This window comes from Anser cygnoides, chromosome 16, assembly GCF_040182565.1.
Source record: "Anser cygnoides isolate HZ-2024a breed goose chromosome 16, Taihu_goose_T2T_genome, whole genome shotgun sequence".
In the NCBI taxonomy this organism is placed as follows: Eukaryota; Metazoa; Chordata; class Aves; order Anseriformes; family Anatidae; genus Anser; species Anser cygnoides.
In genome coordinates, this window is record NC_089888.1 from 12,474,029 (window position 1) to 12,497,557 (window position 23,529).

Sequence of the window (23,529 nt, forward strand, 5' to 3'; positions counted from 1 at the left end):
CCTTTATCATTATTTATCGCGTAATGGCTTTAAGCCATCTGGATGGATTATTTATTGCTGTTTTGCTATTGGTTAAACAGAAGCATCTTTACTGTGAGGAGGTAAACACCTTGTCTGAATCAAGAAGAGTTTTTCAGAAAACAGATGTGATTATGGGAAAATGGTTTTTACTGTTTTGAGATAAAAATGTGTTCTGTTTATTGGCAAAAGAGTTCAGACAGACAATTGCCAGTACCAATCAAAGAAAAATAGAGTAAATGGAAAGAGAACTCATTTTTTGTGAGACACCAAAGAGATGAGCAGTGGGTTGATCAATGAGGTGGTCAATGGAAATCAAAGGAATAATCAGCCCTCATCAGGAATATGGGCTGAGCTCTGTTCTTCAGACTTGGCATCCCTGGTAGCTGGATGCCTGGTGTCTGTGCAGGTTTCTTTTATGTTTTCCTTCTCAGAAGGCACAATTTGAAATAAATTTCTGAAGTCCAGATGTCTTGTTCCTCTGGCGATTGATTACTCTTGCTTTTGGCAGTGCCAGATCACTGTCTTCTAATAAGTGCGATTAGCTGTGCTAAATACAGCAATTAGTAGATGTAAATGCAAACAGAACACACTGCATCCTGTCTGCTCAAATTACCCTGTGGGAGGGTAATGTGCAGGAATATGCACATGCTCAAATGAGATCAGTTACAGCATCATTGACGAGATTTCATTTTTTGTTTTCTCACCTCTTCTTTTCTCAACATTGACAAGTTTCTCCAGCTTTTCGTTGCACTTTGGAGCTAGCAGAACTCAATAGATGCACAAGAAAATTGTCCGCAACGCAATGTGTGCGAGTGCCGACTGACTCTTAGACTGCAAAAAAATGCTATCTTGGTATTTATAATATTTATTTTATTTTTCATTACTGATTTTCCAGGTCATCTTTACTCAGATTGCAAAGTACATCAGATCTGTCTTCTGATTCCCAGCATTATTTGCTCAGACTGTGCTCTGAAAATAAAGCTGTGTTTTTCCTGCTTCATATAACATCACTAGTAATAAAGATTTTTGATTTCCAGAATAGCTGGCGGTTCGAGCTGGTTATACACAAGGCAGAGATGAACGTGGAGCGAAGTTGTACAGTCGTGTTGACTTTGCAGTGTCAACAGCTGTACAGGTTGTGTAGAGGAGCTTTTTTTGAGGGAGAAGAGAGGTCAGCGCACCAAAGAGATGCCTCCAGTTTGCTGGGACAAACAATAACTCAGTGCCTCACTGAGGGCTGTGTGGCTGGGAAAGAACAGTTGTGAGGCTGCTTTTTGTGAGGAGGGCATGAAAAGAGGTCAGAGGAAATTGGTCTTGTGTTCCCCAGCGTGTGGGTCCTGCACTTTTCCCAATCCTGCATGCAATGTAAGTGTGGGGGGAGCAGCACTCTGGGACTGCCCATTTCTGCTGGAGCTGAGGAGGGCCTGCTGCTGGTGGAGCAGCTTCCCTCTCTGTAAGAACAAATTCAGACTTCACGGTCTTCATCTTACTGCTTGAGGCTGGAACAAGGTGCTCAGCAGTGCGCTTGCTAGGATGTTGTTCCCAGGGCCCAGACAGCATCCGTATTAATGTAGTATTGTTCCGTACGGTAATTTATGCAGTATTCATTACACCTGAGACATGTACAGGAGCATGTAAAGGCATAAAGTGCTAAGAAAACCCAGCAGCAGATTCCTGCCTGACAAAGTCAGGTTTTTATCCAAGGTAACACACTAAGATGGCAGTGGTGCATTGGACAGAAGCAATCCATGCCAGTAAGTGATGCAGGATGGGGAGTTTGGGATACCAGAAAGGATTTATTTTCAGTGGAGATGGCCTGAGAAGGCTGCTGAATTTGAGCTTTTAGTTAAGCCAAATAATACAGTGTTGCTGTTCAAATCCAAGCTCCTGTTTACACAGATCTGCGGACTCTGAGGTGGATTGCACAAAAGCGTTGGGTTTTATCCCAGCTCTGCAATGAAAAACTGCAGTGGTTGGGGTTGTGTTTGAATGGCTCATTTGGCAGAACTAGCCATACAGCATGCTGTTTTGCTTCACATACATATCAGAGAGCTGAAATATTCAAATGACTGTTTAGGTGTCTGTTTGCCATGTGTTTAAATAAATACCCAATTTGCAGTAATGGTGCATGAAAATTAGATGTACAGATGCATGTGCTTTTGACCCAAAGCTTGTCTGCCTATTACAGACCAGGTCATTTAGCTGGTAAATTCTATTAGTTAATCAGGCAGTTATGCAGGACCCATCACTCACACACTGAGTGTGGAAACATGTCACTCTAACTTCCCAACAGTTAGAGAAGCAGCTGCATGTGAGTCCGTTAGGATGGAGTATTTTCTGCAACTCAAACTGTTGGTGGTATTTTCAGAGGTGAAGTATTATAAAAATGCTTATTTGTTTTCGTACCTTTATATAAGGAATGTATGTTTGTAGCAGATGGGCAAATTACACACCTTGATGTTTTCCTTTTTCTATTTTTTTTATTTGCAGGAAACAAAAATCAACTGTGTCCGGCTGGCAACGAAAGGTATGTGGGTCTCTTCTTCCTGTGAAGCACAGTGCCAGTAATATAAAGGCTGCAGTGGTGACACAACTTGATTACGGTTACTATTCATGGAGGAAGCCTATTATTATTGTTATTTATTATTATTATTATTATTTTATTTTTGAAGGAAGATACTGAAGACCGAACATGTTTTCAGAGCCACTTCACTATGTGTGTAGACCCTGTTATTTTTGAAGACAGGGTATTTCTCTCTGTGGTTCCTCCTTTCCCTTGTTCTATCGACAGCTTTCCTGCCCTGAGGTCCATTCTTGCTATTGGCAGAATGTGACTGAAAAAGCTTCCGATTAATTTCGTTCTCTCCGTAACTGCATAAAGTAGATAAGTAAAAGAAGATCTCACGTAAGCCTGACTTTTAATAGGTTTTGAAAATCCTGACCTTGAACACAGCAGGGCACAATTCTTATATCACACCATTTTCATGGTATAATTCAGCAAACTCATAGAGCACATTTCTTATTTTCATTGCATTACGTTCAGAATAGACCTAGCGTTATCACTGAGCAAACCAGATACAAATGATTTGGCAAAATGTTGTTAAGATGCAATGCTTTGATCCCCAGGCTGCTTTATAAGGTGTAGCTCTTGGGGGACCAATGATGACAATGTCTGGGTTACTTCTTGGAGTTTAGAGATGCTTTTAACAACTCTTCTAAGGACTTCAAAATCACCCCAGGGAACACTTTGCCAGCAAAGGTGTCGGTAAGGCAATTTACTTGTAACACAAACAGAGTAGCTGTAAAAAGACTTCCTCAACACATATCAAGTCTCAAAATGAGTTGTAAGGAAATTATAGGATAATTACCATGGGCCATGCTAGAGGGAGCTCTCCATTTCCCAAACAGGGGAATGTATCTTGTGTTCTCACTTCTTTGTTGTAATGTGGAAGAACCATTACTGCCTGGGGAGTATTTCTAGAGTTTAAAAAAAAAAATAAAAATGGGCAGGAACCCAAGCCCTTTTCCCTAAGAGGCACCACCCTGTTTCACCCTCCACTCTTCATTCTTCTCACTCCTGCCTTGTTGCAATAACAGGAGACAATTCTAGTTAATTTCTCACGTTCACTTCTACTTCTGCACTTACTGAGGAGCTGGGAGGGATCAAAAGAGCCCCAGCTAACAGCTGCTGGGTAGCAGCAGGGCGTTTTCTGTCTTGATGTGGAGCCACTGCCCAGTGCACTCCTGAGGGCAGTGCGTCGGGGTGCAGGCGCTGCGTGGGGTTCCCACCTGTGCAGCTGCAGTCAGTGCTGAGATCTGGTGCTGCAGCCTGGGGGGGCTGTAAGCGGTTGTGTCACCACTGAAAGCCAAGGAGGAAAGCCAATTTCTGCCCTCTCTCCCTTTCATTTATGGCTCTGGTGGTCCCTATATCCTCTTGTTGTTTCCTCTTTAGAAGTTCCTCATAAAATCTTCCTTTAATTCATTTCTCTGGGTTACTGACATTCTGTGTGTCTCAGTCTCCTGTCCATTCCCCCTTGGTTTTTCTGGTCTATGGGTAGTGGTGTGACCATTTGGGGCATCTTATTTTGGCTTTCTGGTGGTAGAAAGATAAAGAGCAGGAGTGGGTAAAGTCTGGGTGAAAAGAGTCTGCCCAGGGTTTTCCCAGAGAATGCCTGAAGGTCTCTTCGTGAGCTCAGAGAAACTGGATTAATTCATTTTTAGAAACCTGTAGCTTCTCCCACCTTAGTGGTTGCTGTTTTTGGAGTTGGTGGATGAATGTTGTCACGTTAACAGAAAAGATACTTGCTTTATGATTATTGTTCAAATGAAAAAAAAAAAAAAACAACAGCTACATAGCTTGATAGCTTGAAAAGTTCAATTTTTAAGTGATCTTTTGATTTGCACTGTCTGATTTGGGTACTTCAGACAAGGCTCACATAAGTGTTTGACCCTGAACTGACTTCTGCTAATGGATTTAATTTTCATTAACCTGTTAGGTCATGAAGAAGAGTCAGCAAGCTACCCTTATTCTATTGTTTCTGAAGGATGGCTCCTTTTAAAAAACGATCTATTACTAATATTAATTTGATAAGAAAAATAAGAGAGATGGGTAGAGCCTGAGGATGCTTAGAACTTTTTGGTGATCTTATTCTTTAGGATTTTTCTTGATTGACATGAGTGGGAAAGGACAAAAAAAATTATGGTAGCTCTAGTGCTGATTACTGTCTCGATGGATGTGGCTTTTGATTTATAGGCACGTCTTGTTTCTTTATATGTGGAGTGTGGAAAATTCTGTAGAAATCTCCACGCTCCCTGTCCTTGCTCTGATTGTGGCAATTTTGTATTTCCTAATGTCTGACCATTAACAACTGACACTGGAATGTAGCTGTGGCTAATTTTATACCAGTTTTGGCTTTCCAAACATATAGTGCTGGCTGCAGCACACAAGCAACATAGCACCACAGGCAGATTTATAGCCTTAATAATTTAACAGACCATTAACAGTCCATTGCTGGCAGCTGAACAGTAGCTAAACAATGGTTTTGTGGTTTGTAGATTTTCCATAATTTAAGATTTTTGTATGTCATGGGGCTGTATTCCATCCTTATATCAACTCTGTATGAACAGAAGGACTCAGCCACTCAGCATCCAAACCCCTGTAGAGGGGTTTTGTATCTGCCCCATCTCTACGGGGTGGAGAAACAGAGGAACTCACAGAGCTATAATTACACTGTGATGTGACCAAAGACTGAGAGTGGGGATGTTCTAGCTGACCTACTCTGTCTGTGATGTCTTCTGTCTGCTCATTAGGTTGATTATCTTTAATAACATTGCCCTGTATTTACCTTCATTTGCATTGCTGTCTCTGAGGATGGAATGAGCGAGCCTGTGTTCTCCCCTGGACAAAATGATCAGAGCTGCTAGCAAAGATACCACTGTGGTGTCTTCAGTAAGAGGCAAGAAGAATAAACTTTTTGGAGTTAGGCTGCAATTAGCTAGGCTAATCTCAGCATTGACAGCTCTAAAGCTCCACTTGGACTTCGTACAAAAGAAAATGTGAATAGTTTGGGGTTTTTTTGGTTGTTTTTGTTTTTTGTTTGTTTGTTTTCTCAAACTGACACAAGAAAATAGACGCATACTACTGGTGCCAGACTAAAAGTTCATTTCTGGCTATTGGCGTAGTTTTTTCCATTCCTAGATATTTGACACCGCAGTAGCTCCAATAGTGTTAGTGAAATGGGTTCTGATTTACACCAGTAACAGGAAGATTAGAATCAAGTCATGTTTAAGCGTGGCAAGTATTCTCCTGAAGTGCTGGATTAGCAAGGGCAGGAAACATGAGTGTGGGAGTAATTAAGCAATAAAAAGTGTTAGGCAGTGTGGTACTGGGGGATTGCAACACATCTTGGGTGTTGCTGCAAGGCACCTGCTCAGAAGCTGAGGAGCTTTAATTACTCGAGAAGTGCATGAGGCTGTTCTGTTGTCGCTACTTCAGCAGGCTGAGAGGCAATTTGCTGTGTATGTCCCATTGCCTCAAGACCAATAAAATGGATTTAGACAACTCTTTCAAAAAGTGTTCTAGTCCATTAGTTTTTGGATTTTTCCCACTTTGTCCTCCTCCTGTTTTGTGTTGCTGAGATGTCATTTTCACCATAGACTGCTCACATCAACCCCTGGTCAGCTCAGCTCCACACAGGAGCTACTTCTCATCTGTCATGGGGTGCCCTCTTCAGCAGGTTTTTCCCTGTGTGCTGCTCCTTGTTAGATGAACTTGATCCTCGTGGTCCCAAGAAAGCTCTCATATCTTTGTGTGTTGGCTTCAGCGTCAGGGAGGGTGTCAGCATTTCAGAGCACGAGGTTGTGGCACCGGTAGTGCACCCTCCAGAGCAGAGCTGGTGGGTGCCCAGGCAGGCAGGTACCCAGGCAGGCAGGTGCATGGATTGAGCTCGCTTCCTCCTGTCGGGCTTCTCGGTACGAGTGGCTGATGTCAGTGAAAGGGGCCAGTGGCAGAGACTTGTCATCAGCCTTTGCTGTGGTGACATTTGACAGTCCATCAGAAAGCTCCCTGTGTTTGCCCAGTCTGTGTAGCCATTTCATGTTTTGCCAGTGAGTTTTCAATCCTCAAGCAACATTAACCTTTTGTGTCTACATATGTGTTTAATTTCAGTTTCGTTGGTCTCAGATTTCTGGCCACTTCCAGCCATAAACATCTCTCCTCAGACGGGCTACTTCTCTTTTTAAATTACTGGTGCAATGTCATCTTTCATAGCATTAGTCACTTGGATGCATATCATTAGCATAAAACACTTTAAAAATAAGCTTATAATTAAATTCCAATTTATTAGCTCTCTGCCATACAATTTGCATTCAACCTGTTTGTTTATTAATTTTGCCATTTGGTTTCCTTGATGGCATTTGTTTTAATACGTCCCATTCTTTCTGAAATAACTTACTTGTTCTCTTTGTTTTAAAACAACGTATTTATATTGACACTTTATTAGAGAAAATTGCAACCTCTTACCAAAGAGAGCGATTACCTCTTGTATTCTTAAAGTGCATTAAATTACTTTCACAGTGTAATTGAAACCAAGGCAGAGGGCTCATTAATGGTTCCTTATCTCTTGATATTTATTTCTGCTTTTTTTAAAAATTGTGAGTTCTTGCAAATGAAAGAATAATAACCATTATGAGGTACATTTTTATTTTTTTTTCCTTTTTTTTTCTTGTGCATGCTGCCTGGGAACGGTTTTGCTTGTTCTTAGCAGCAATAGGTAGGCAAGAGGTGACCACGTGAAACCCGCCCAGCCTCTTGAGCACAGGTGATTATCAGCTCAGGGAAAGGAAGACTGCTGAAACTTCCAGAAGTCTGAGCAGCTTCCTGACTTCTTGTTTCATATTTTGTTTGCACGGCAAAATGCTTTTACAATTATTCAATCTACACTATAAAGGGGGCTTTCCTTTATGCAGCACTTCTGCACTGATGTGGATCAGATGACGCCTGAGCAGAGGGTCAGCTGGGGACCCAGGCAGCACGTAAACCTTCACACGAGCATTTGAGCGTGGCTGAAGAGGCCCGGGGACCCCTTGCTGGCCCTCTGCAGAGGCTGAGCATGCGTGGGGATGATCTAGCATTTCTGCATCAAAGTAGCTACTGCGTTTCGTGGGGCTGCTGCTTACACTTAGGCTTCAACAGCCTGGTTCTGCTGTTGAAGAGGTGATGACAGGAAAATGAAGGCTTGATTCTTTAAGTACTTCTCATACAAACTTCTGCAGGAATCAGAGACCTTGTGGAATCGAGCCTCAGTAGCATGGTATAAAGCTCATTCTCAGAATGGAGATGCTCAGAGCTTCTCGAGGATTTTACAGTTTGAACTTGATGGTCTGTGTGTCCTAAACTTGCCTCATAGTGCGTAACACTGGAGCCAGTACCACTGCTTCACCCCAGAGAATGTCAGTCTAGAAGAGAAACCCATCAGCTTGCAGAAACAGTTTCTGCTGCTTTAACTTGATAGGCATAGGCTGACATGCTGGGACATTGTGGAGTTGTGTGTGATTAATGTAAAGGGATGGGAAAGGAGGGGTCTTCTTTCAATTTTGGGATGGATTAAGTTTTTGTATGAATGTTCCTCTTCCAGTGCTGCGTGGTTATCCCTCTGTATATGTACACATATATGACTTTATTACTCCACAATTAATTTACACATAAGGATGGCTGTTATGATAATGGGGCAAAAAGGTACTGGGATTACTCTGTAGCTCAATTGTTTTTAAGGTTAAGATAAATAGTCCTGTTTTTTTTGTAGTGGATTAATACTGGCAAAAGGGAACTGCCTTGACGATGAGTGTATAGCAATCTTGAGACCTTGGACATGAGCTTGAGTCTGAAAGGTGACCAATGAAATCACAGAGGAATAAAAGTGCAAAAAATTGGAAAATTTAGGAGGAAAAAATTCCTACTGTACCCAATTTTGCTACATGTGAAAGCTGTTTCTTAATAGCTTTTGTTCCTCAAATTTAAGAGGGCTCTTTTTTTTTTCTGAAATATATTCTAGTTTTGTAGACAGATAATGTATTTTTTAAACAGATCTAATCCCACTTCAGTTCTGTTTGTTATTGCATTTTTGTCTTTTGATACACTGCAATGTTATTCCTGTGACAGGTCTATTCTGTTTTGTGCTATTTATTTCAGAGAGTTTCATCACACTTTTTAAGTTGGAGGCATGAAAATGGCTTTTTTTTTCTGTAACCCTGAACAAGTTTCAGCCTTCTAAAAGTTATTTTTTAGCATAAGTTCATGTATCACTCTAATTAATTGTTAATAACAGACACACTTATGTTGCTCTTACTGAAAAATATTCCCTGCTGGGAAGACAAATCAAACTTCCTGGCATTTTGATGCCCATTCAACTAGTGAGCATCTTTATTTTCATCAAATTTGGTACTGAGACTGACACAGAGGGATTTAAAATTTCTGTTCTGGGAGCATCCTTAACCCAGGGAGCTAATGAACCAACTTCACTTAATGAGTGAAGAAGCTGGTGCAGAACTGGATGAGGCCACAAGTGAACTGAGTCTGGTAACTGCGGCCCAGTTTCTCGAGGACATTGTCTATTCCAGAGCTCTGCTGCGCTGACAGACCCCAAAACTAGGGCTCCACAATTAAAATGAACAGTGGGAAGGGAGAGGCAGAAAGACAGGCACAATGTTTAAGGTAAGATTTGGAACAGATTAGCAACAGCAGACTGTGGAAAACATCGCCTCTGTAATTGAAAGCGTCCACTGCTGGGAGATACTCGGAGCTGTTCCAGCAAAGAAGGGTTTTCAGGATAAAAGTGGTTATCGTAGCGGGAGCCAAGTCCTCCTGGAATCAGCGCAGGCATGGATTTACCTGGGGTGCCCTGGGGGCTGTTGTCCCCTTTCAGCAGGACTGCCTGGTGAGAAGGGATGCTGTTAGCCCTGTGTTGTGGTTGTGGCTGGTTGTGGGCAGACAATCAAACCTTTGTTTGCAGCTGAACCACTAGCCAGGCAAAAGAGGAGAAAAAGGCATTAAAAATGAGGAGAAAAAGCTGGGCATTAAAACCAGAAGTGACAGGCAAATCAGTTAGGATTTGGTTTGGTTTGGTTTGGTTTGGTTTGGTTTGGTTTTGAACGCAGGAAGCAATGGATGATGACTTGCTTGTGAAATTCAGGTATTTTTTCCCTCTCTGTCTGAATGTCCCCTGAAGCCTCCTGCACAGGGCCTGAGTGATGGGGTGGATGTAGGGGAGCTTGAGGACAGAGGAACAGGAGGAGGGGGGCCCTGTTTCAGAGGACAATGGTGTTGCATATTCCTAACCCTTATGTGTTTCCATCACCTTAGTGGGGTGGTTGGTATTTCTTCTGCATTTCCCTATATGTGGAGATGCATTGGAAGCAGCTGAGGCATGACACGAACAGCGACTGCTGCTCAGGTACTGTGGATCATTTAAAAAGGTTTTCATGAGCAATTATTATTGTCAGTGTCCTTAAATAGCATTTTCAAAGGCATGAACAAACCCAAGGCTATTACAATTAGATTGTTTCTTTTTCCTTAAATGGGTTTCTCAGCCCATGTTCAGAATCAGGTTATTATTAACACAGTAGCTTCTCAGTTTCTTCCAGGAACTGGACATTTAAAAAACTACACGGTAGCATCAGGATAGGTGACAATGCCATAAAAGTGGTATGTGTGGAACAGACCATTTCTTCATACCACTGTAGACAGAAAATAAAAATCTTCATTCAAGACATGTCTGAAAGTGCAGCTTCAACTCGGCAAAGTACAGAAGGTTTCCCAGTATTTCATGCAGCACACGTAGAGTGTGTATATGCAGACTCCCTAATGCATTGCCTACACGACTCCCTTTTTACTGTAAAACGGCGAGTATCCTCCTTTGCATGCTGCTCAGTCCGCTTACGGGTGAGGTGTTATCGGCACAGGTTTTGTAGGCCACCGTGGTGCTTAAAGCACCTTTGACCAGCCAGGCTCAGAGGTGGCCCAATTTCAGCGTTCATTATATACCCACCTCTGGACTTTGCTCACTGTTTTTGTAATTTCTGCAGCTGGTCTGGCTGTGGATTTTTAATGATCACCATGATGAGAGCAGAGTAGGTGCTTAATGGGAACTGGCTGGTGCAAAGGTTAATTAGTTGTTATTCGTAGAGTGTGATGTCTGTTACACATCCGTGGCATCGTCATGCACGGTAATGTTTTTGTCTGTATTGGTCAAAAGATTGATCTCTCTCCTCTCTGTGTATATAAGACCATACAAAAATTAAGTCACGTCTGTAAATTTGGACTTTTGGAACATCTACTTTTTTTTTTCTTTTTTCCATTTTTATAATTGAAAGCTGAATTTTAAATAGCTCTGCAAAAGTGGAGAGCTAAAATGGAAATGTGCTATCACCCTCTGAACCATCACATCACTTGTAGACATCGCAACGGCTGCTCTTTATCCAAGCTCTTCTTTCAAGTAAACGTAGTAACCTTTCTCATTCTTGGGGCCATATATCTGCCTTTAGCACAAATTAAGTGCTTCTCTTCTGAAGAGAGAGGAAGAAAACAGAAGGAGAGAAGAAAAGCCTTTGTGGTAGATTTGCCTGGAATCTCTAGAATCAATTATTCTCTTACTGCTGTTTTTTAATTCTCATTCAGTATAGTAACACTAATCTTGATTCCTCGCTGTGTGTTTACCCTCATCCTCCTACAGATTCAACCTGTATGCCTGATAATCCCTCATATAAATTCAGGTCTGTCTTTCTCTCCAAGACTGCTTTGTTTTGTTGCTCTCTCCACTTACAATATGGTTGAAAGCTTTTGGCTCTCATCATTCTTTCCACTCCTTTTGAGCTTCTTTAAAGAAATGAGAATGTCTCATTGTACTCGTAAGCCAGAGTGAGTAGGCCTGTGCTGTTTGCAGTCTTCAATAACTGGAGGTGGAAGACTGGCGTAGTGACGTGATGTCTAGTGATCGTGTTGGGGGTGTTCCTTTTTGATGAATTGCAACAAGCAAAGCTGCAGCTGAAGTAGAATCTGCCTTAGAATCATAGAATCATTAGGGTTGGGAAAGACCTCCAAGATCATCTGGTCCAACCATCCCCCTACTACCAATGTCACCCACTAAACCATGTCCCTAAGCACCACGTCCAACCTTTCCTTGAACACCCTCAGAGACAGTGACTCCACCACCTCCCTGGGCAACCCGTCCCAATGCCTGACTGCTTTCTGAGAAGAAATATCTCCTCATTTCCAACCTGAACCTCCCCTGGTGCAACTTGAGGCCATTCCCTCTAGTCCTATTGCTAGTTACCTGTGAGAAGAGGCCGACCCCCAGCTCCCCACACCTTCCTTTCAGGTAGTTGCAGAAAGCAATGAGGTCTGCCCTGAGCCTCCTCTTCTCCAGACCAAACACCCCCAGTTCCCTCAGCTGCTCCTCACAGGACTTGTGTCCCAGGCCCCTCACCAGCTTCGTAGCCCTCCTCTGGACACGCTCCATCTCACTTTGGTCCCTTACAATACGTAGAAGCGCCGGCACTGCGGGTAGCTCTTCGTCCCAGTGCTCTGGTGTGCTGCAAGCGGTTCTGCCTGACACAGCCCATGAATGAGGCAGCCAGAGCAGAGGGCTAGCTAGCAGGTATTCTTCATCGAGATAGGGAATGGTGCCCTTCCACCTTTGTCTCAATGTTTTTGTTAGAGGTATCTGGCTATCTGAGATGGTGTTTCAGAGGTTAGATACAATCTGGATCTGAAAACAGGGGAAAACATTTGTACGTGTGGAGATGCTTTAATAATTTGTAGGCAACTTGCATAGAAAGTGCCATGAAAGGAAAGAAAAATAAAAGGAAATCATGTTTACAAGTGATTTGAGAATAACTGTCTTTTGAAAATCAGCCTCTAGGTCTATTAAGAAATTTTACATTCAGCATGCTGCCAAGACATTATATGCTGCAAAGAAATTACTCTGATTAATTGAGCAGCTTATTTGAACTCATAATGACTTTTAACCCATTACTTTTCATTAATTTTTTCTGGGTTAATTATTGCTTTGAAGTAATTTTTCTGATTAGTTTTTGTTTCAAGAGTGGCTTTCTGCCCAGAGGAGTTATATCCTTTGTTGTTACAACTTTGAGACCAAACGTAGTCATTGCTAGGCTTACTTGCCCCTCCGTTATTTACACTTGCTCTGCCTTGTTGGTTGGTTGGTTTACCCCCAGGTGTTTGACCCACCTGTCCCGTGCCATTTCATTTGCTTTCTTTCCTACTCTTGCTGTGGTCTCAGATACTTCTCTCTCCTATGCAGTGGTGCTGCTGCTGGTTGTGGTACCACTTCCATTGTGGGACTTTGTTCTTTATACCCTCACCAGTTGCAAATTTGACTTAAATACCAGTCTTTACCTCCTGCCTATGGCTTTTTCGAATTCTTTTCCCTGCCAGTTACATTTTTAATGCAATCTTGTAATTGCTGCTTTAAATACTGTTTCAAATCAGACTCTGTGAAGTATGCCTAATAGAAGAAACTTGTGTTATCAGTCCTGCTTATACACTTAATAATCATTCTTTCCTAGATGCGCTTAGTATGCCACCTCTGCAGAGAAGATCACTTTATATCTTGTGGCTTATTGTTTTCAAATAACATATCTGTCCCCAGCTATCTAGGTGAAAGATTGCCACTGTGTCTTTTTTCACTTAGCTGCTGTTTCTGTTTCTCCCTTTTTTTATTTTTCCTTTTGTCTGTGAGGAGTTGTGTGGTCTGATAGCACTGTCACAGTGTGTCGGTCCAGAAATGTCAATCCTCAGCTCTGCTGTGTGATACCAAAGGCATATCCTTAATCTTTCCAGATCTGTAAAGTAGATAGTGTAATTTATTACTTACCTTGCATGAGCATTAAGAGGGTTTAAAGTAGATATGAATTTCACTCTAGAAATGTATAATGCTACAGGTGAATACTTGCTGGTAAGTGGAAGCTTTTTCACTTTCGAGCATAGAAGGGCATAGTCTCCTCTTCAATTATTACTGACAAAAACTTGAATTTCTGCTGTTGGAATCACTTGCAAGCCATTGTCCAGCTCAAAGTAGCTAAACATGTCAGCTCTTCCTTGCGGACAGAAACACTTTCAGCTGAAGAAACCTTCTGAAAGATCTAACTCTGGAATACAAATGGCAGCTCTCTCCACTGGAATTCATTTTGGATTTCAAAATTCCTGTCCTTAAGTTATCAGCCGCAACAGTTCCGGCTTTAATCGTGATCTGAAGCAAGGGGGAATTTAAAAGACTATGAAAGCCCCAAGAATCTGGCACAACATCAAACCATTTTTTCATTCGTTGCACCTTACTGAAATAGTGTGGAATTCAGGTATCTCTGTATCCACAGCAGCACAGCCGGATTAGACGTTGGGTGCCTGTGAGCGGATTACTGAAGCTGTCCCTGCTCGATGAACCATAAACCTGACTTCTCGTGGGCTGGTGAGCGCATGTGAAGAGCGCATTTGCTCCTGCTCTGCTCTCTGCACCTCTGCAGTGTCACAGGAACACTATCTCCCATGAATACATGGCTTATATCGTGTTCTGTCTACAAGATGTTGGACCTCTTTATGAGAATCCTGAAAGGGTTGAAAAACCAAAAAAAAAATCAGATCAGTGCGGAAGGACTATGATCTTCAAATAGCTCTGAACACATAACGGAGTGCTGGGTGAATGATGATACCTGTGAAAGTTAGATTCATGCCACTGACCAAGCTTTAAGAGCAGTGTATTTTGTACAGTACATGAATGTACATAAAAGCAATTAAACGTAAATCCCTGAAAGTATTAACTTGGTCTGGTAGATAATGCACAGATAGGGAGTCAAGGGAGCTGTGGTCTTCACTTCTCTGTCTGTCTTCTATCATTTGCCTTCCTTATTAAGAAAGCAAGCTTAGGGCAGAAAATTGTCCTACTTCATGCTAGTGCACTGTAATGGGGTCCTGACCTTAGTGGGAGCCTCTGGGTGCCACTGAAATACACGCAGTAATAACAGTAGTGACCTGTTCCATCTATATCCTATTATACCAGTATCCAGCTTCAGTTACGAGGAACAATTTATCCTTGGAAATGTGGTGGAAGTCACCGCTAGAAACTGTGGTTATAGGGTGTTTTTGTTTCTTTTTTTTTCCCGCTTTTCATATGAGCAGTATATAAACACTGTTTCTCAGAAAGAAAATTGTACTTAAAGGCATTTGTATGAAACAGGGCAGTTTTTATGGGCTCCTGTGCTCAGAAGATTTCAGGTCTGCATGCATGCCTGTAAAGGAGAGAAGCAAAACTGAATTCTAAACTATTACTGTCAGGAGCAGCAGAAGTCATCTTCTGCAACTGCACTAACAGCTCATAGACCTCCTGCTCCCAGGATAGAAATGTTCTGCTTGCCTACAGCTGGTGGTAGTGCAGGTGGGAGTACAAGCCACCACAGCAGATTTAGGCATCTACAAGAAAATTATGCAGGAATGGCAGGAAAACAGTGGACTTCATGGGATTGCTTCATTGTGCAAAGATTTAAGAACTGAGACTCAGGAATTTACTTACCCTGTCATATTATCAATTCCTAGGTGCTATCAGCTAAGACAACTTACAAATGGTTGGACTAGTAGCCTGAAGGAATTGTTGGCCTTTGCCAAGATGGATAGAAAGAGTTACATAGAAGATTCAAGTGAATCAGTCACTACAGTGCGTAGGTGTCAGGATGGATAATGAGCCTTTATTCTTTTTCTAGAACTGCAGTAGTCTACAATGGGAAGAGAAATATCAAATAAAAACACGCTCACCACACATTGCCTGTAGTAATAAGCAACAGCCTGGCAGAATCAAACCAATCCAGGGAATTAGAGGATGGAGTTGACAGCACATTCTGATTTTTTATTTATTTTTTTATAACATGGCTCACAATTCATGAGGGCATTCAGATGGTATGAAAAAAAAAGGGGGTGGGTCTGACTGCTGTTTGGTAGAAAGCCGTTCTCCAACACTTATCGTTTAGGGTCATAGGAATAACTGCCACTTGAGTGAAGGGTAATTCGGAGTACTTCTTAGTTGCACATCAAACAAACACTTTCAGCCATTTTCAGGATAAAAATTGCACCTTTATCACTTGTTTTGTTATGCGATAGTGTCAGGATTGCTTGTGTGATGGCATATAGCTCAATCCTTGGACAGATTTGTTCTAAGACATGTTGTCAAACAAAGATGGTAATATGCAGCTGATACGCTATTTTATTTTCATGCTCAGAAGTCCTTTTAGTATATTTTAGATATGTACATAGAAGTTACTGGTGAACTCTTAACTGAATGGGAAAATTGGTGGACACAGCAGAGCAGTACAGCTGTCAGGGACAAAAAGCTGAAAATTATACGTGTGCTTAAAACAGCAAAGAAAATTTTTGCTTTGTAAATTTTGTGTTTTCCTGTGGCAAACTAGATTAACAGCTTAGCTTTAGGAAAACTGAAATCATTCCTTTATCACTGCATGTGGTGTGTTTTACTGTTTTGTATTTATTGTGTCATTGTTCCATATTTACCCTTCAAGATAAGATGAGAGGAGCCTATAATACATCATTCAAGAGCTGATCCTCATGCAAGGAAGTCCATCAGCTAAGGCCCTACTCAGAACATATTGGAAAGCCCTAAATGACATGATTTGATCATGGTCACCTTTGGGAATCATCTTTGCAAACAGAGGTCTTTTAAACCACACACAGATTAACAAGTGACAAATGGGCAAAAAATAAAAAGTGCAGTGAGGCTTTCCACTGTCTCACCAAAATACAGACTCGGTTGAATATCCTTCCCACAAACAACTGACTGCATGGACAGAAGTGATTCAGCTTTTCCAGAAGGTCAGCAACACAGCTGTGAAAAGAGCAAAACATTACTGTCTTCTAGTGACGACACTGTTTTCACCTTTCATTGCCTTTTCTTAAAATGTATAAACTGTAGAGGAAGATGTGGCTGACTCCAGCAGCAAATGTGAAACCCAAGATAAGGCTGTGATCTCACGTAAAATGAATTCATTTAACTCCATCCGATGTAAATGTGGTATTTTTAGTAGTAGTAAAGTATATTAGGAATGTAATAAAAATAGGCTAACTCAATCTTTAGAGTAGCCACAACTCAAATCTTTCAGGGCTTTTGAAATCAAGCTCTGTGGTTTAAGCTGTATCTGGGAAAATTCTGTGCAGCAAGCGGTGATGTCTGTAAAGCTAAGGGATGTAACAAGCACCATGTTGAGTAGTCCCAGCAAAGGGGCAGAGGTTGGCATCGTGCTAGGCCCAGTTATTGCACGGGCTAAGGACCATTGAAGTCAGATCATAACAAGTAAAAGAAGAAATGCTTTGCAAATCATGTGTCTAAATACGCTTTATTTTTAGGTGTGTAGGATGTTCTGTTTAAAAAAAAAAAATGAGGTAGAAATTTTGTTGCCTTGCCTGGGCCACAGAACCCACGCACAGAATACATTAGATGATGTAGAGGGTGCTCTGTGTGCTGGATTAATGCTTATTACATGTATAATTGCAGTTGTATGTTTATAAAAGCCAGGCCTTCGGTATAGTGAGAAATACAAATGCGTTCTGGTTTTAGAAGAAAAAGTTTCTGCAAATAGTAGTATGGGATATATAACTGGAAACTTTCACATTCAGCATTTTGATGAGTAAGGATTGCAACTTGGCTTAAGCTGCTTGGGATGAAAATTATAACTGCTATTAATCCTTCTGCTTCTGGGTGTATGCTGAATGCATCAGAACATTAAATTCCCCAAAACAGTATAATGTAGGAAAATATTAGTCAGTTGCTTTACATGTTTTTTTTATACCCTACCACTGCTCTGAAATATCTGGCATTAGCCATTATTAAAGGCAAAAAGTTAGGTTAGAAGGTCTATTGCAATTTAATTGCAAATATATTTTTAGGTTTTCAAATGAATGTGAAAACAGAATCACTGCAAGGTTGTTTTTTTGGTTTTTTTTTTTTTTTACAAGTTCTCTTCTTCTCTTCTCCTTCCTTTCCCTCCATCTTTTAAGGAGCTTCCACCCAGAATTCCAATGCAGTGGAACCCGAAAAGCAAGTTGACAGCACAGTGAAAATGGCCGGAGTTATAGCTGGGCTTCTGATGTTTGTTATCATCCTCTTAGGAGCAATGCTTACCATCAAGAGAAGGTGAGTTTCTGCTTTGCCTCCATCTTGGCCCTCCTGGCTAGAGTGCTGCTATTTTAATATGAACAACAAGTTTGGCAGACATAAATCGTTCCATTTGTGTTACAGGGGGCAGCACTTAACATATATTTATGTAATACTACCACTAAAGTTGCAGTCCCAGAAGAGATGCCCGTTCTGCCAGGTACTTTATCACAACAAAATAATGGTTGGTACTCCAGAGAGTTAATGATCTAAGAGAAGGGACAACAGATGAAAACGCAGGGACAAGTACAAAGACACAATGAGCCAATACAAGCAGGCAGAAGAGGAGAATTCTTTCTTAACAGCCAAGAAAAGTAATGTCTTAAAATGATATGATCGGGGGGTCTTGTTCCCAAGCGAGTCTTGATGAGACACATTTCCACACAGCAATTCCTTTGTGGCCAGTGTTCAGCTGGAATATTATATGTTGCAAAGGGTTAGAAGTCCTTGGAAGAGTTAGATTTAGTTCATAGGAGGATGAAACTTTAAAAAAAAATAGTGTATGGTAATGAAATTCACTCAAACAGTTCATTTCATGTGATTTTCTGTGGACCATTTGCACTTATGCTTTGTAGAAGGCCATTGTAACAGTTACTGTTTGAAGAGCTCCACATTTACAGTGCAATACACTGATTCAGCAAACCACTTAGGCAAGAGATTTTCTTAAGAAAAGGATGCATTCTGTATGTATTTTTACCAATTACATTTCTGAGGTGAATTGTACTTTTTCAACAGTAATTTGATTCTACATGAAACATGAGCTTGCTAGCCTGGTGGCCCCTTGCCTAGGGAGCAGGTAGCGTTACATGTGAGAGCCTTGATGATGTTATTTGGTCTGCTGTAAGGAGTGAGGCTTGGCAAAATAAAACTGCTCCTCTAAGATCTCTTATCTCGATGACAAACAGTCACACGTATTAGCCACACAAAAATAGGAGTAGCAGTTAAATCTAGGTATGGTCTCCTCTATAATAATCCAGGGCACACATGCAAATGGAATAATTTTATGATACAGATGCTAGAGTGGAGGCTGGTATTCCCAAGGACCTTGGGAGGCTGGAGAAATGGCCTGGTTGGAACCTTGCAAGGTGTAGCAAAGGCAAAGGCCTGCATCTGGGATGGAGTAGCTCCACACAACAGTGCAGGCTGGGGTGACCAGAAGGCAGGTTTGCAGAAAAGGGCCTAGAGGTTTTGGTGGACAAGTGGCACACAAGTCAGCAGTGTGCGTTAGCAAGAGTGTAGGCAGCAGAGTAAGGCAAGGGATTATTCTCTTGCTTGCTGCTGGTGTGGTTGCTCTGGTTGTACTTGTGTCCGGTTTGGGGAACCTCAGTGCAAGAAGAGTGCAAGTCCAGAGGAGGGCTACCAGAATGGCTGGGAGTTGGAGATTTTCCATCCTTGGAAAAGTTCAAAATTTGACTTGGACGAAGCCACGAGGGGCTTCCTGTAAGGGAAACTGGTTTCAGCAGAAGGTTGGACTAGATTACCTTCAAGTGGCCTTTCCAAGTGATATGATTCTGTGATTTTTTAAAACCGATCACGTGTACTGACTATTGTGAATTTCTGTTGAATTAAATGGAGGTGTGGATAACCTACATTTTGAATCCAATTTTCGTTGTGTGCAAACACTTGAGATTTTGTGGACAGATGTGCATGCGTTTTGTAGTCCTGTCTACTGCAGTTTTACAGTATAGAGGTCTCTGATTCCAGTCTCGCAGGAGCTTTTCAGTTCATAAGCAGAGAAAATTCGATATCTCCAATTAAAACCAAACAAAAATCAGAAAACTGGTTTCAGGAAAAATTGACCTAGGTTTCTGATAATGCCCAGCTCTCATCCATTCCTTTTACCTTCCTAAACACTCCTTAAAAAAAGTTTTTTTTACAGCTTGAAAGGGAAGACTTATAAGGAAAGCTGTCATGATGTGCAGAGTAATGCTATGTCTGAACATCCTGGTGTGTTTCACATGCTATTAAGAGCTGATAACATCTTTCATTTCTGTTCCACAATGTGTTATTATTGTAAATCATGTATATCGCTGGGCAGAAAACAAACGATGATTTTTCATGACGACCGGAAATTCATTATTTGAGAACAGTCTTTCTTGTGGTGCAGCCTGCCAAGAGCTAAGTCAGAGAGGTGAGGATACTCTTAGGAGCCCCCACACTCCCCCCTTCTGAATGCAAATAGGCAAAATCACTGCAGTCTGTAGCTCTGCCTGCTTGCTGTCATTTGCGAAGTTACCCACTGGAATAAACACTATTATAAGAAATAATCTGGCTCATCGACTTTAAAACCGTTTCCCATTTAGAAGCTATAACAGTGCATGGAGAGGTTTGGGAGGCTTGTGCTCTCTAGGTCTGTGTAGCGTTCCTCCACATCACTGATGAACCTGCTGATTGTATCGGTTCTGGGTTTCCCTCGAATGGGCACCACCAGTCGACTCAAATTGAGGCTTGGAGCTGCGTGTGGACAAGCGTTCCCTGAAGATTAACTTAAGCCTGCTAGGCTTATTTTGTCTGTAACCTAATGTGGTTTGGGGCCGGATTTTATAAAAGGAAAGGCCGCTTTGGGCCACAGATTCATCTGAATTTCTGGGGGAGCACAATGGAAAAGTTGTACTCTGAGAGAGCAGCTTAACAACAGAATTGTTCTTTTTCTATTTTACAAGGAGAAGTGTTAGGAGCTTAAGCTCTGGCATTCGATTTTTGCATTAACCTTACTTGAAAAGAGATCCCCTTTTCAGTTCACTGAGGCTAATGCCTCTGTGTACAAGACAGTGTTGTCTTGCAAGGCAACAATGCAGAAAAATAATTTAATTAGACGAACTTGAGGCATTTTCTTCAAATGGAGCTGGAAAATATCACAGTGGCATTTGTTCATGGTTCAGGACATCATAGTTCATTGGTAATAGACACAGACATGGATATCCTGAATGAAGTGGTTCGCTAACCAGTACAAAGACTGATGGAAGGGGAGAGATTAGAAGAGGAGGAAGCACTGAGAAGGAAATTCATCTGAGATCAGGATTGGACAGATCATCAGCAAGTGTGGGACACCTCAAATCAATATATTTTTTGAGCCTTTCATATGTAATGTGGTAGCAAATGTTTTAGTAGAATGCATTTCAGAATCTCAGCAACCAGGAAATTCCTGGGAGCTGCCAATATTTCATGGGGTTTAGTCAGACATGTGAAGCTAAATTAAGCCAGCCAGAATGTTTATACAGTGGACAATTTGAGTGATTCTTACATGTGTTGCCTGAAGTGTTTTAGCTGAACCCTGGGATCACAGAATCTGCTACGTGTTTGCGTGTGTGTACATCTATGTTGAAAATGTGTGTATGTATATAGAGTTCTGTTTTTAAAAATGGCTGTCCTACAGTATTTAAAATTAAAATTGTGAACTAAATCTGTTTTCCTGGATTTGGGGACCCACTGGCTACATGAGTTACGTTTTTGCAGCTCCAATATCACCGTATGTATAAGGGCATACAAATTCCTGCAGTGTAATTGAGCCTGTTAATTTCCAGCATGCGAGTTAGTGATCATTTGAACAGTGCCACTTCCTTTCATGAACAGATAGATACAGAATACCTCGAAATACCTTATTTTTGTTGTATCAAGGTATTGCTAATGCTCTAAGGAGCTTGTTTATTTGTACTTAATATTAATTAAACATATTTGTGCAAGAGATTATATAGGACCGGTTAGTAGAAAACATGATGAAACAAGAAAAACAAGGCATTTGTAACCTTCTTTGTGGAGGAAATACCCTTTGACTTTGCACCCCAGAAGGATTAGATTTTGGTCAATTCTGATTTCATCTGGACAGCCTTAACTCCTCTGTAATCGGGACTCGCATTTCCCTGGAGTAAAGGATGTGACACTTTTCAGGCTTGTGTGTTTGAGTGGACAAAGTCTCTACTGACCCCTTTAAGTATAAGACTGAATAAATTGGATCAGACAGCCTGTCACAGGTGCACTGTAAATAAATTTCTTTAAACTGCTGTTGGTAGCAAAAAATGAGATTTGGGGCTATGTAAGGTCTAGGATTAGTGCCTTCTATGAAAATTTAGCTCCTTATTCTTGATTAGGATTTAGATTGTTACCTTAAACTAATTAAGACTCAAGAGCCTCTTGAGCAGAACATATCCAAGCTATAGGATGGAATTACTATAGGCATATTTGCACATTCAGAGACCCCTGTCCTTTGTGTGTCCCTACTGAAGACAGATGGTAGGCAGGCTCTTCAGCTTGTGTTGTACATTCTAGGATCAAGTCACGTTTTTAGCGATCTCTAATTCTGACCAGTTTTAACAGCTCTGAAATATTCTCTAGGAAGTCCTTATCCTAGGTTGCATGTTATGGCAGAATTTGAGCCAAAATGGCATGTCCAATTCCAAAATAAAAACCTCCTTTTGTTTGCCTTCCTCTATTTCCTGTCCTTACGGAATTAATCTTACATAGCTTTCCTCAGCAGCCTTGAGGGATACGCAGCTTTTTATCGAGAAGTGGGTCTCGTGCGATCACACATGCCCAGTGGCTGAGCATGAGAAAAGCAGAAAGTACAGCGAGATGTTCAACAGAGAGATTGCAGCTGGGAGGGCTCTGTGAAACCTGACGCTGGTGTAGCTGAGGAGTTTAATTAAGGAATATTTTGGGGTGTGTAGGGGGGAGGTTCAGCTGTGTGGGCTCTCATTTTTCCACATCCTGGTGATTTTCTTTTTGCTTAGAGGTTCAGAGGAGCTCAGTGTAGCTCAGTGGCAATTGCTACGCCGTAACTGATGCATTGCTGTCACATGCAGAATTTCTGAGTTTCAGGGGATTCTGGCATTAGGTTATCAATATATTTGAGTGTATCTTGGACTCAGTCATTCAAGTAAGTGGGGATTTATCAGGAATCTGACCTGAATTTCAGGTCTATAGCAAGGGCCACCACCACAGACGGTGTCATTTCAGTGTAATCCTCTCGTACGTCTGTAGTCAGCTGTCTCTTCCCAGGGGAAACCTCTTCATGGGACAACAGACTGGAAATGTATGAGGAAATGGGGCAGGTTGTATTTTTAACAACAACAAGAGAAATGCCAGTCGTGCAAGTTGTGATAAGCTCAGTCAGTGCATAGCAAAGAGAGCGGTTGTGCCCAGAGAGTAACCCTGCTGAATCTAGCTTCCACATGTGCTTATGAAAGTTGTATTCGCAGCAACCATAAAAGCAAACACTTGAATCCTATGTCTATACTTGTAAGCATTTCCTAGTATTTGTAGTCCTTTGAAGTCCCTTCAAAGATGGGACTTCAAAATTTTGTAAGAGGTTGAATTTGGTTTCTCATTGTTTTGCTCCATCTTGACTGTGACTGCCACTGTTGAGGCTGCCTTGTGCCTTGCTGTTAATCTGTAATAACGTGTGCTATATCTGTTGCAAAAGAGCATTTTCAGAGAAGCTCTTCTTAAGTTATAAAATGGGAAAACATCACCGTTAAGTTATAACTGGTTGGCAGGACTCATTTTATGTTGCCCTGTTAAAATGTTCTGAAATCACAGTCATGCAGAAAGCTAATACATAACCCAAGTGATCATCTATAAATATGTAGTGGTGTTTGAATTGTTAATGATCTATTTGCATTTTAGAGTTTGAAGCTTTGTTTATCATTGCACAATTTGTTCATTGTCTAAACATTCTGAAATCGAAATATTTTTATGTTGCCATTTTAGTACTTGTTATTTAATTGATAGCACTTGGGTAATCCTTTCCACTCCAAAAATCTCAAAGCACTTATAGGCAAAGGTA

General features: G+C 41.3%; 1 protein-coding gene across 16 annotated transcripts in view; it reads left to right on the forward strand.

Moving 5' to 3' along the window:
• Positions 1-23,529, forward strand: part of PTPRT (protein tyrosine phosphatase receptor type T) — a 571,615-nt gene that overhangs the window by 478,129 nt on the left and 69,957 nt on the right. For 14 of the 16 annotated variants that reach the window (XM_066978461.1, XM_066978465.1, XM_066978464.1 and 11 more), the window contains 2 exons: positions 2,512-2,548; positions 17,591-17,725. In XM_066978461.1, coding sequence (XP_066834562.1) covers positions 2,512-2,548; positions 17,591-17,725 — 172 coding nt within the window. Of the gene's footprint in view, positions 1-2,511; positions 2,549-17,590; positions 17,727-23,529 lie in introns of all 16 variants that reach the window. The other 2 variants (XM_066978455.1, XM_066978469.1) reach the window with 1 other exon arrangement.